The 13,595-nt window shown below is 37.1% G+C and overlaps 1 protein-coding gene and 1 non-coding gene across 3 annotated transcripts in view; one reads left to right on the top strand and one right to left on the bottom strand.

Moving 5' to 3' along the window:
* The window catches only part of LOC148878073 (uncharacterized), a 44,558-nt gene extending 36,016 nt beyond the window's left edge, over positions 1-8,542 (top strand). For both annotated transcript variants that reach the window (XM_088948611.1, XM_088948618.1), the window contains exons 6-7: positions 6,524-7,407; positions 8,043-8,542. In XM_088948611.1, coding sequence (XP_088804737.1) covers positions 6,524-7,372 — 849 coding nt within the window. In that variant the 3' untranslated portion in view covers positions 7,373-7,407; positions 8,043-8,542. The remainder of the gene's footprint in view (positions 1-6,523; positions 7,408-8,042) is intronic.
* Positions 8,543-12,647: 4,105 nt separating this feature from the next.
* Positions 12,648-12,731, bottom strand: TRNAL-CAA (transfer RNA leucine (anticodon CAA)). The gene has a single exon. It is a non-coding gene; the product is annotated as a tRNA-Leu (tRNA).
* Between the last annotated feature and the right edge of the window lie 864 nt (positions 12,732-13,595).

Here is a 13,595-nt window from a genome sequence, read left to right as displayed (position 1 = left end):
ATAAATGATCATTGGATTCAGCCACCCTATGAAGACCCAAAGACAATGGACTTATGAAAGATGAAGTTGATCAGTTAATCAGCCTTATAATGGTCTCTTACACCTAACCTCTGTTGGAATTGACTCAAAATAAAATCAGTTACAGAAAAGTGGCTATTAGTGCTATTAGTGCATGGTAACCATAAAGTAGTTACAGAAAGTGGCTATTAGTGCATGGTAACCATAAAGTTGTTATAGAAAGTGGCTATTAGTGCATGGTAACCACAAAGTCAGATATAAAAGGAGTGGCTATCTTGTATCTACATCTCCTTCTCCTTCTTCTACAATTTTAATGAAAAATCTCTCATTGGAGTGTGTGCTCTTCCCATGGACGTAGGAGGATTTTCTCCGAACCACGTAAATTCTTGTGTTTTCATCTCTATTTGCTTGAATTTTTGTTTACTTTGTCATTTTGTGTATTCTCCATTTTTCTTCACGGGTTGATTTAGGATATGTGATCCAATGCTTCTACACCAACAAATGGTATCAGAGCAAGGTTATTAAATCTATGAAGTACTTATGACTGCGAAGATGTTGACTTTAAAGCTCGAGGTGGAGAAATTTGACAGCAAGGTGAATTTTTGGTTGTGGCAAAAGAGGGTGAAGGCAGTTCTGGTACAACAAGGTCTTCACAAAGCTCTCCTTGGAAAGGAGAAGGCAGAGAAGATGACAAGTGATGAGTGGGCTGAGTTAGATCTGAAGGCATTGAGCATGATTCAGTTATACTTGGTAGATGAAGTGATGTACAACGTACTCGATGAGGAAACCACCATTGGCTTGTGGACAAAGTTGGAGAAATTGTATATGACAAAATCTCTCACTAATAAGTTGTACCTGAAGAGGCAATTATATAGTTTGCGTATGGCAAATGGAACCGATTTATTAGATCATTTGAATACATGCAATCGGTTGATTGCACAACTACTCAATGTAGATGTGAAGATTGATGAAGAAGATAAGGTGATTCTTCTCCTCTCATCTCTCTCAGAATCGTATGATCATCTGGTGACGAACATCTTGTATGGGAAGGATACATTGGTGATGGATAAGGTCACAAGTACATGCAATCGGTTGATTGCACAACTACTCAATGTAGATGTGAAGATTGATGAAGAAGATAAGGTGATTCTTCTCCTCTCATCTCTCCCAGAATCGTATGATCATCTGGTGACGACCATCTTGTATGGGAAGGATACATTGGTGATGGATAAGGTCACAAGTACTTTGTTGTCAAACGAGATGCGGCGAAAGCCTACCTTTAGTGATAGTGAAAGTTTGACCGCAAAGGATTCGGGTTATGAACGGGGCAGATCTAAAGAGAGGGGAGATAAGAAGAATAGAGGCAAATCAAAATCCAAATTGAAGAAAACACAATGCAAGTGGTGCAAGAAAGATGGTCACTGGCTAAAGGGTTGCAAGAAATTTGCAGAGGCTCAAAAGAAGGCAAAGCTGTAGACGAGGTAAGCGTTGCTTCCAATATAGAGAATGATGGAGATCTTCTTATAGTCTCCTCAGGTATGGATTCCTTGGATACTTGGATACTTGATTTCGGATGTTCTTATCATGTGTCCTTATAGAGATTGGTTTTCTACATATGAGTCACATGTTGGCGGCACAGTTATTATGGGAAATAATGCCGAGTGTAGAACCGTTGGGATTGGGACAATTAAAATCAAGATGTTTGATGGGATTGTTGGAACATTAACAAATGTTAGACATGTCCCAGATCTTAAGAAAAGTTTAGTCTCACTTGGTGCTTTAGATGATCATGGGTGTACATATAGTGGGGCTGATGGAGTCATAAAAATTAAAAGGGGTGCCATGGTTGTCATAAAAGGAGAGAAAAAAAGGATCATTATATAGGTTAATTGGAAAAACTATCATTGGGGATGCAGCTGTCACATCCACTTTAGGTAATGATTCTAGTCAGTTATGGCACTTTAGATTGGCACACATTAGCGAGAGAGGCATGATAGAACTGCACAAAAGGAAATTACTTGATGGTGTTAAATCTTGCAAATTAGATTTATGCAAATATTGTATTTTTGGAAAGCAATGCAGGGTCAGTTTTACAACATCTACTAAAAGAAGCAAGTAGATTCTTGAGTATGTGCATGCAGATACATGGGGTTCATCGCTAGTAACTTCTAGTGGTAGAGCACGATATTTTGTTAGCTTTGTTGATGATTATTGCAGAAAGGTTTGGGTATACTTCATGAAGCATAAATCCGAAGCTTTTGAGAAGTTCAAGATTTGGAAGGAAAAAGTGGAGAAACAAACTTGAAAGCAGATAAAATACCTACGAACAGATAATGGTGGAGAATTTACCTCTATAGAGTTTCAGAAATTTTGTGCAGCAGAAGGGATTACTCGACATCTTACTACTCCAGGCACATCACAGCAGAACGGGGTAGTAGGAAGAATGAATAGGACACTACTAGAGAAGGCAAGGTGCATGAGGATCTTTGCAGATTTACCAAAGCAGTTTTGGGCCGAGGTAGTTAATATGGCCTGTTATGTGACAAACAAATCACCTTCCAAAGCATTGGGACTCAAGACAGCAGAAGAGGTATGGACTGGTAATTTTGTTGATTACTCAAATTTGAGAATTTTTGGATGCCCTTGTTATGTCTTGTTGTAGGATAGAGAGGACAAAGCTTGATGTTAAGTCAAAACCTTGCATTTTTCTAGGATACAATGAAGGGGTGAAAGGATTCAGACTTTGGAATCCTAACACCAAGAAGGTTGAGATAAGCAGATATGTATTTGATGAAGCTTCCATGTTGAAGGAAAATCAGCAGCAAATCCCAGATGGTGAGAAGAGCAATACCTCAATTTAGGTGGAGCTAAGTGAGGAAGAGAAAATGGGTAGTGAACCAGTCGCTACAGATTCTTCTCATCAAAGCCAAGAAGTTGCACAATCCCAAGAGGAACCACCATATTCCATTGCTGCAGGTAGGGCTAAAAGGAACATCAAGAGACCAGTTAGATTTGATGATACAGTTGCATATGCATTAACAGCTTATTGTGATGATCCAATGACCTACAAGGAGGCAATGAAAGATAAAGACAGCTCACTATGGATGGGTGCTATGAAAGAGGAGATGGCTTCTCTTGGAAGAATGAAACTTGGAAGTTAGTAGAATTGCCTAAGGGTAAGAAGGCTATTGGGTGCAAGTGGGTGTACAGAAAAAAAGAGGCTTCATCTGCAAGCGAACCGGTTAGGTACAAGGCAAGGTTAGTAGTAAAAGCATATGCACAAAAGGAAGGAGTGGACTTCAATGAGATCTTTTCTCCTGTAGTGAAGCATTGTTCCATTAGAATCATGTTGGCAATGGTAGCTATGTGTGATATGGAGTTGGAGCAGCTTGATGTGAAGACAACTTTCCTCCACGGGAACTTAGAAGAGGAAATATACATGGTGCAGCTCGATGGGTTTGTCAAGAATGGCAAAGAACAACTGAAATGCAAGTTGAATAGGTCACTCTGTGGCCTTAAGCAAGCACGGAGGCAATGGTACAAGCGCTTTGACACTTTTATGACTAAACATGGCTACATCAGAAGTAAGTACGACAGTTGTGTTTATTTTCGTTTCCTTCATGATGAATCCATTATACTATTGATGCTTTATGTCGATGACATGCTTATTGCTTGTAAGAGTTTGCATGAGATTGCTAAGTTAAAGCAGGAATTGAGCATGGAATTTGAGATGAAAGATTTAGGTGGAGCAAAGAAAATCTTGGGTATGGAAATTCAAAGAGACAGGCGCAATGGGAAGTTGTGATTGACCCAAAAAGGGTATATTGAGAAGGTATTGACCAAATTCAATATGAAGGAGGCTAAGTCAGTGAGCACACCACTAGTTCAGCACTTCAAACTATCTCTTCAACATTGTCCAAAGATAGAGGAAGAACATGAGGAGATGATACATATACCATATGCCAGTGCAATTGGATGCCATATGTATGCTATGGTATGCACCAGACTGGACTCATCTCAAGCAGTTAGTGTTGTGGGCAGGTTTATGGCTAATATGGGGAAGGAGCATTGGAATGCTATAAAGTGGATTCTACGCTACTTGAACGGTACCCAAGATATAGGTTTACTATTTCAGAATGGTTTGAAAGGAAACAAAGTGGTTGGGTATGTAGATTCAGATTTTGCAGGTGACCTTGACAAAAGAAAGTCTACTATGGGATATATTTTCACTCTTGGTCAAGGTCCTATTAGTTGGAGATCTACATTACAAGATACAATGGCTCTGTCTACTGAAGAAGGAAAGTACATGGTAGCAGTAGAGGCAGCCAAGGAAGCTGTATGGTTGAGAGGATTGATTTAAGAGCTTGGAATTGATCAGAAGAACATTTGTGTTCAATGTGATAGTCAAAATGCTCTCTGTCTTGCAAAGGATCCAGTATACCATGCAAGGACTGAGCACATAGATGTGCGGTATCATAGGCTCAGAGATTTTGTAGCAGATGGTGACATTCAGTTGGAGAAGATTTCTTCCCAAATGAACATAGCAGACATGATGACCAAGCCATTGCCAAGGGAGAGGTTTAGGCATTGCCTAAATCTTTCAAACATACAACAATGCTAAGTTGTGAAGGCCCTAGGAAAAGGGGGTAATCTAGATAGAGAAATGGAGCAGGGTGAAGAAGAGAGTTGAAGAATTTTATTTTTTATTTTTTTTGAGTCAAGGTGGAGAATGTTGGAATTGACTCAAAATAAAATCAGTTACAGAAAAGTGGCTATTAGTGCTATTAGTGCATGGTAATCATAAAGTAGTTATAGAAAGTGGCTATTAGTGCATGGTAACTATAAAGTAGTTACAGAAAGTGGCTATTAGTGCATGGTAACCACAAAGTCAGATATAAAAGGAGTGGCTGTCTTGTATCTACATCTCCTTCTTCTTCTACAATTTTAATGAAAAATGTCTCTCTGGAGTGTGTGGACGTAGGAGGATTTTCTCTGAACCACGTAAATTCTTGTGTTTTCATCTCTATTTGCTTGAATTTTTGTTTACTTTGTCATTTTGTGTATTCTCCATTTTTCTTCACAGGTTGATTTAGGATACGTGATCCAACGCTTATACACCAACAACCTCTTGGCCCATAATCATCAAAACACTACTTACAATGTAGGACCTTATCCCTGATTGCAAATTGTAGTGTTACACTCCCTATTTAGATGGATCTCAGGATTAAAACCTTTTGCAGACCTTTTTCGTAAAATAATAATATAACATATAAATACATTTTGCAAATCAGATTTCAAATACAGTTAAAATCCATTGCCCGCAATTTAGGTTTCCATCAGAGAGTATAAACCCTGGATTCTCTTTGTCTACAAAAGGAGTTGATCCTATCACTGTGATCACCCACTCAAGTAATTTCCCAAATTGCCCCAACATGCCTAGACATTTGACCCTTGATGGATTTCACTGGTCGGTATATCAAAGACAGTTTAGTCCAAAACCTTGTGCAATATCACAATCAAGTTTTGGGTTAAGTGCAACTTTCTAGTTTTGCCTATCTATCTCCAAGGTTTAGGGCATAACTAGAAATTGGCCCAGGTTCATTGTTTCTTCCAAATACCCACTAGTTGTGCTTGGGGTCTAACCCTAGCAGTTGAAACAAGCTGCTCCACTAATTTGGCAACATACCAGTGTCAGCAACATACCAGTGTCAGCCTTGTCAAATTAAACTCCCCAAGTCTATCCAATGGCTGAGAACATTCTAAACTAACACGAGTCTCATAAGTGTCGAGTTTAAGGAATAATTCACATAAACAAACCAATTTGAACACAAAGCAATAATGTACTTTATTTATCCATAAATGTTTATGTACATCAATCTGATTGGAGCTGGGCATACACTCTCTAACATCCAAAGAAATAACTAAACAGTGATAGAATTGTGACTAACAAATGGACATAAATGCCCTTGTTGGCATGCCTCTCAAGTGATGACATCAGGTCAAGTTCAAGAAGGGTGGGATTACACCAATCTTGACATTAGTCTTCCTATTGAAGGGCCACAGTGAAACAAACGACTGAGTGGTGCAGGTTGAGAGGCAGCACTACAAGAACAGGGTTAAAGCCTGTTTCACATCGGATGAGGGTCTCTTAACATGAAGTGTAGCCCCTAAGTGAATTTCAAACAATAGATATAGAGGCTGATGGGGTGGTGTCTTGTTTAATTTGCCTCATTGCTGTCCCTACTTTGGTTTTTTGGATTAATCTTCTATTTTAACATTAATGCTTATACGATCCTGGGAATGAATGCTCATCATTAGACAACAAAAGGAGAGAATGGAGGGCAGATGTTGTCATATATGGGCCTGGCAGATTCCACTCATAACCTTTTGTTTTCTGAGAGGATATGATTCTTTGGACATGATCAAGATTTTTATAGTTTTATGTCATTGAATTTACTGTTGTTTGACATTTACTTGTGTATTCTTTCCAACTTACATATGGCAGGTAGCTTGCAAGGAACTTAGAAACAGCCGGCTATTCCTTAAACTTTTGGAAGCTGTACTCAAAACAGGCAACCGTATGAATGATGGTACCTTCAGGGGTGGTGCACAGGCATTCAAGCTTGACACACTATTGAAACTGTCTGATGTCAAAGGAACTGATGGGAAGACAACTCTCTTGCACTTTGTTGTCCAGGAGATAATCCGGTCTGAAGGTGTTCGGACCACCCGTATTGCTAGAGAAAGCAAAAGCATCTCTAGTGTGAAATCAGATGACTTCATTGAAGATTCTCCCAAAGAAACGGAAGAACATTATCGTAGCATCGGTCTTCAAGTTGTTTCAGGTCTGGGTGGTGAGCTTGAGAATGTCAGGAAGGCAGCAGCATTGGATGCTGATAACCTAATAGGAACATTGTCCAAGCTTGGTCGTACACTAATCAGGACGAAGGAGTTTCTGAACTCAGAGATGAAGAGTTCAGAGGACAGTGGGTTTCACCGCACACTTAAGAGTTTTGTAGAGCATGCAGAGATTGACATAACGTGGCTGCTGGAGGAAGAAAAAAGGATAATGGCACTGGTGAAAAATACTGCCGATTACTTTCATGGGAAAGCAGGGAAAGATGAGGGCTTACGCTTGTTTGTGATTGTTCGGGATTTTCTCATCATGTTGGATAAGGTATGCAAGGAGGTGAGGGAATCAACAATGAAACCAGCAAAGATGCCAGGAAATAGGGAAGTCTCAAATGCCCAATCTTCTCCAGACTCCCGTCAACCACCTCCAGACCTACGTCAGCGGCTTTTTCCAGCAATCACAGACAGACGGATAGACAATTCCAGTTCAGATGAGGAGTGAGGAGGGTGCTTCTCCTTAGTTTTCATTTGCAGAAGGTTTGTCCAGTTCTTTTTCTGGGAATCATGTTGATGACCCTTTCCAGAAACTATATTTCGTAAAACTTATGAGCCTTAACCAGATCTAGTGCCTCAAGTGGTTATTATCTTTAGGAAGCATTACAGGGCTAGGGTGTCATGGGTCATATGGGTCATGGGTCCAGTAGTTGGATGAGGCCTGCATAATGTGCGTCTGTCATGTTTTTCAAGAATTGGAACATTATCATCGGATGAGTCTCAATTAATAGATTCTCCGATCAACAATCAATACAATGATCTTTAACCATCTGATTTCTGCATTTTTCAAAGTTCATTTTTATTGCAAGGGAGAATTTTAACTAGCATCAGAAAAAAAAAAAGTTTCATTACCAATTGTAGGTCCCAGCTATATGGGGTCTTGCAAAGGGTGGACTGGATGAAGACTTTTGGCATGTTTTTTGCCAGAAGTGTTTGCTCATAGAAATGCAGTAAATTTGATGGTTATGACCTTTTGACTTTTGAATATGCTTACATCCAAAATAGGTGCAAGTTAACAGTTCCTGTGCCCGCAGACCCAAGATTTAGGCATTTTCTTTGTTATGTACTGTTCTTTTTATTAAAAAATCCGTTTTATATTTTGTTTTTCCTTGTCACAGGCATTTGGAAAGGTGGCTTTGTAACTTGGCAAATGTTATTCCAGATAACCTTGGAATCACAGATGGAGATCTAGCTTGCAGAAACTTGTCAAATTCCAAATTCGGTCCTTGAATCTTCTTGCAGCAGATGATGAAGGTCGACTCTGGACTCTGGAGAACTGGTTTGATAAAGAGTTGGTGATACGACTGAAGTATATGACACCCAACTCAAACTACTAAGAAGTGGCCATGATTTAATTTGTAGTGGTCCTAGTGAACGGAGGGTGTAGAGTAGGCGTTCGGTCCATAATTTAATTTGTAATGGCTTCTTATAGGGGGGCCAGATGTGCATGATAAGTTAGAGGTTACGATTTGTTTTTGTTTTATTTATTTTTTTTTCATTTTTTCATTTTTTGACTTTTTAAAAAGGTGAACCGAGTGCGGTTCCTTTGAAGCGTAGAAGTTGTTCCATTTCTAGTTCTCTTAATTGAGAGAAATTCTTTTATTGATCCTAGTAAAAAGCACGTGCAATGCACGGGGCATAAAGAATAATTCATAATAAATAATTACAATGGGGTAAAAAGAATAATTAATAATAAATAATTATAATTCATTTTTAATTACTTTTAAAATCAAGTATTTGACACAAGGTTGAAAGTATCGAAAACACAAGGTGTATCAGAAAGACAATTTTAAGAGACGTATCATGATATGTTTTGGATACGTATGGATACGGACGAAAAACAAGACATGCATAAATATAATAAAAAATTCAAATAAATCTTAAAAAATATATTACTAACTATATTTACAAATTTTATATGATTGTAAATAAGCAATTTAAATGTAAAAAATCATAATTTAATGGTTTATATAAAGTGTGACATAGCGTGACACAATTAGTAACTATTGAAAAAATGATGAAATAACTAAAATATAAAAAACAAAAAAAAAAACTAAAATGTGAATGTCAATTTTCAAAAACCAATATAATTATCTTAATATTTATTAATATATAAATTTTAATAATTAATTCTAGCATTTATTAATAAAAACTTGTCACTTGAAAAGTGAAAATTTACTTCAAAATTAATAATATATATATAATCATAGCAGAAAAATATGTTTGACTCGTTGGCAAACTTGTGGTTGTTAAAATTTAAACTCAAGTGATCAAGGTTTAAATCTTTGCTATAGCTAAAATTTGAATTTTTTACACTAACAAAACGAAATTAATGATCGGGGATCATTAATTAAAAGAATTAATGAGAGAATTTGAATTTGGCACTAAAATTCAAATTTAAATTTAAACTTGCCTTGGAGTGATTGATTAATTAATGTGAGAGAAATTAGACTTAAATAAACGATATTAATGAGAGTCAGTATTAAATATGGATTAATGAATAACGATACAGATCCGAACTGTATTGGACTGTTTTGACCCGTATCGGCTGATATAGATCCGAAATAGCTCGATACAAGCTCGTATTGGCCGATATGAATGAAAAGAAACGGAACGAATGATTTATACACGTTCCGTGCATTGAATTCTTGTCGGAACGATATGTTGCAATATTTTAAACCTTGATTTGATAATTACTCCATTGTTTTAATTAGTGGAGTATGTAGACTTTACATGCAAAATAATTTGGTTTGGTTATTATTGGACTCTACATCGTATGTGTGTGTAAGAGAGAGAGAGAGAGCAAATAAACACACATACCTTTAGTCTATACAAATAATCTCCAAAATATTACTATTCTACCAAAAAAAGAAAAAAGAACAAAGAACCATCCCTTACAATGTTTCAATGCCATAGCTCAAGAAGTGGTTTAAAAGTAGGGGGCTTAAGAATTCCAAATGACCTAGCTTTTTGATATCCAAGACCCTCTGAACATATTTTGCTTCAAGTGATTTCCAAACCCAGCATATATATCACAATAACCGCGAAAACCCTTTGCCTAGAAGAAGACCACTTAGCTCAAACTAGTTCATGAGGCAACCTTATCTTTCACCATCGTCAAGCCCATCTCAGCCCCCACAATCCTCATTGCAAAATCTCTGAAAATCACTCAAAGAAAATTATAAATCAGAAATTGAAACGATAACTTTACAAATACAAAAATGCAATTTTTAAAATTAAAAAAGTACTTACATCATAGGATCATGAACTTATCCTCAACCTTACATTAGGTGGGTACAATGAAAATTATTTAAATAAGATTATAACACAAAGGGAATTGATTTATAAAACAGACTTACCTCTTTTACTAATTGGTTAAATTTAATTCCAGCATCCTCTACCCCCTTCATTTTTTTTTCTTGAATCAGAAAGATTATCTCGATCAATCCTCTAAGAAAACCAAAGATTACTAAAAACAGAAAGAACCAAAGAACAAAATATGAACCTCCGATTAGTAAATCAAACAAAGTTGATCATTAACTTGAGAATGACCTTTGCTATTAAGAAATTAACGATGTTGAAGGCATTAGGGCATGTATCACATGTCAAATTGTCTTAGCTTTGTTGATAAGCCTCTGATTTTTGTCAAAAGAAAAAATGAAGAACACTTAACATTTGGTCTATCACAAATGTCCAAAACGTGTAGTAGTTTGCGACGAGTATCCAAATCATGCATTTTTTTTTTTTTTTCTATATGCACTCTTTCTTACTGTATGTATACTCCATATAACTTCGCACTTGAAGGATAAAATTGGTAACAGGGTATTTGATTTTCATTAACGGTCATAGATAGATGGTTTATACCGGTTGGTCCAGTCATTTCACAATTGTTGAAGTGCCTTTACCTTTTCTTTACGAGGTGAATGTGTAAGGTTTTTTTTGTTTTTTTTTTCTGCCACTTCATTTCAAGTGGCTTTAAAGTTTAAAGTAATTAATTTCTTGGGAAAATTGTACCAGTCAAAATTCAAAAACATGGGCTGTCAAGTCATTACTCATTAGGGGTGAGTATGGGGAGTTAGGGTTACCTGCCAACAAAATACATTCCAACTGACTACCAACATAAGAAACTGCACATCTCATACATGGTGGGTCCTCAGTCTCATGGTGAGATATGCTTTCTAAATTAAGTAGGAATTCAAACGTGTTTTGTTGACAGGAGATTCTAACTCGATTATGAGCTGTTTTTAGGTTGGATTATTCAATAACAGATTGGGTAGAGTTGGTTCAAATTGGTTTAATATCAATTTCATTTGATTCTAGTTATTATCTATTTATTCATCCAAGATTTAAAATATCGATATACTCCAATATACCATAAAGGGTGTATCGATACTTTGCACCATGCACTTTTTTTTAGGAAATATAGGTCAAGGGGCAGGCTTTAGGCTTGTCTATCTACTGAAATATATCCAATGCCCAAAACACCTATATTTTGTGTATCGGTGACCCATTGATACAATGGCCTGATACATGACAAAATTTTCACCCTTGTGTTCATCCTTAACTATCATCAAGGTTTCACACAGGGTTTTGTATACAAGTGCCCGATGCTTTGGTGAATTAACTAACGCTACAATTGGATTGGCCTGAGTAAACAGATGTTCGGGTTCAAACTTTGAGTTGGGCCCATTGAAATTTTCACAAAATCTTAATCCTAACCCGCAAAAGTTGCACCCATACTATTGACACCAGACTGTTAGTGTGGACAGCCGAAGTTTTTTTTTTTTCTTTTGGCAGGGTTCACGTGAGGTCCACCCAAGTTACCATCTCAGCTATGCAGGGGATCAAGGCTGCTTTTGATATTTACAGGGGGATCAAGGAGGGTGGGAACAGAGTAGGGTTCATGTGAGGTATTTCGCCCAGAGAGGCCGGATTCGGTCTTCATAGAATTTGAAATCACACCACACTCACTACACTTTCAGCGGTGCATTTGTAACATCTCTGAATTTACATTTTTTCATACATGGAGAGATGTTACGAATGCAGGGCTGCAAGTGTTAGAGAGTACAAATTTTGCGATGACTGAATCGGGATTTCCACCCACCTTACCATGAAGATCCTGATGCCATGCAGATTTGATTTTGCACCTCTAGCAATGCCAAGTGACCATCACAATTCACAAGCCATATGTCATGAAAATAAAATTACAATAACAGTGCTAATAAATAAGTTTTATACAATATATAAAAACTTAACTAATGATTAAAATGTTGATACAATATGTTCGTTGGGTATTGGTGTGTCTGATTATGTTTAGATAGATTGACACAAAAGATACAAAAAAAAAAAAAAATTTAAACTTTGGAAAGGCTGCATCCATCCCTTTAAAACTTATAAAACAATAAATAAAATATCCAGCATATTGATGTACACCGTTACAAATTTTTTGGTATCAACTGTGTCAATATTTAACCCTATGACATGAAACTGTTACACTGACCCCACAGCCCCATCCTATGTATGCTGGATTGTGAGGTTGGTGTGAAGAGCAAATCCGGACTAAACAAAATTTGGCATACATAAACCTTTCATGTACCTGAAGTCTTTGTATATTGTTATTTAAGGCTGTTAGGCTGTTATATATCGAGAGGAACATAAATCTTTTATTTATTTTTTATGAAACACATATGAAAAAAATGACAAAAAACAATAAGAAAAAAAAGTGTCAGAAGTGGGATTTGAACCCACGCCCTCTCTCGAGGACCAGAACTTGAGTCTGGCGCCTTAGACCACTCGGCCATCCTGACCTTACATTAAAACATCTTACCGGAAGATATATATCTGTAACCACCGAGAGTAAGTTTCTCCCTTTTTATCCCCCAATACTGGTGAAGATGGAATTTCATCCAAAGTCACTACCAACAGAAACCTTGCCAAATAAGCTAGTTGACACCATATCATCGAGCAAATTATAATCAGATTGATCTAAACGGATTATCTTTCGACATAAACATGAGGGTCAATGGGTTCCTACAAGTTCGGTCCATCAACTTTGTCACGTGATTGTTGGCCATCAACAAACTATAAACATGAGGGTCACGTGATGAGGCGAACTAGCAGAACCAAACCTCACAACCACAATGAATAATATCAAATCATGTGAAACAATATTGTTGAACCAACATATAAATTGGAGTATTGTGGGTTCTAAAAATGCAAAAGAAAAGAAAGTGAAGGCTAATTTTTGTTAGGATTTTTTTAAGGTTTTAAAAAATTGACTTAGAACCGGAACCATTTTGGCCACCGGTTTCTAGGTCATTGGTTCAATCGTCTAGTTTGAATGGATGGTCCATTTCAAGTAAAAAAAATAATTAAAATAAAAAAGGCCAAAAGGCATTGCTTGAGTCGAACAAGTCGATGGCTCGACCGCCCGAGTCAATGGGTCACTGACCAAGTCAATGGTTTTTAGCCAAGGATCGGGTTAAGGGTGAAGCAGAACCAGTTGGCTTGATGGTTCTCAAGCCAAACAGTCTGACTGTCTGGGTTAACGATGGTTCGAAAACACTATTTTTTTTAATCTCTATATGCCAATTAAGCTATTTTCTTCATACAACGGCTCGTAGTTTCATTAAGTGTTGGTCATGGTTTTCAAAACCGAATTGGACTAGAAA

This window comes from Nelumbo lutea, chromosome 1, assembly GCF_056320005.1.
Source record: "Nelumbo lutea isolate HS-2025 chromosome 1, American lotus-T2T, whole genome shotgun sequence".
NCBI classification, from domain to species: Eukaryota; Viridiplantae; Streptophyta; class Magnoliopsida; order Proteales; family Nelumbonaceae; genus Nelumbo; species Nelumbo lutea.
Note: the sequence above shows the minus strand (reverse complement) of the source record. Positions and strands in the feature narration are given on the sequence as shown.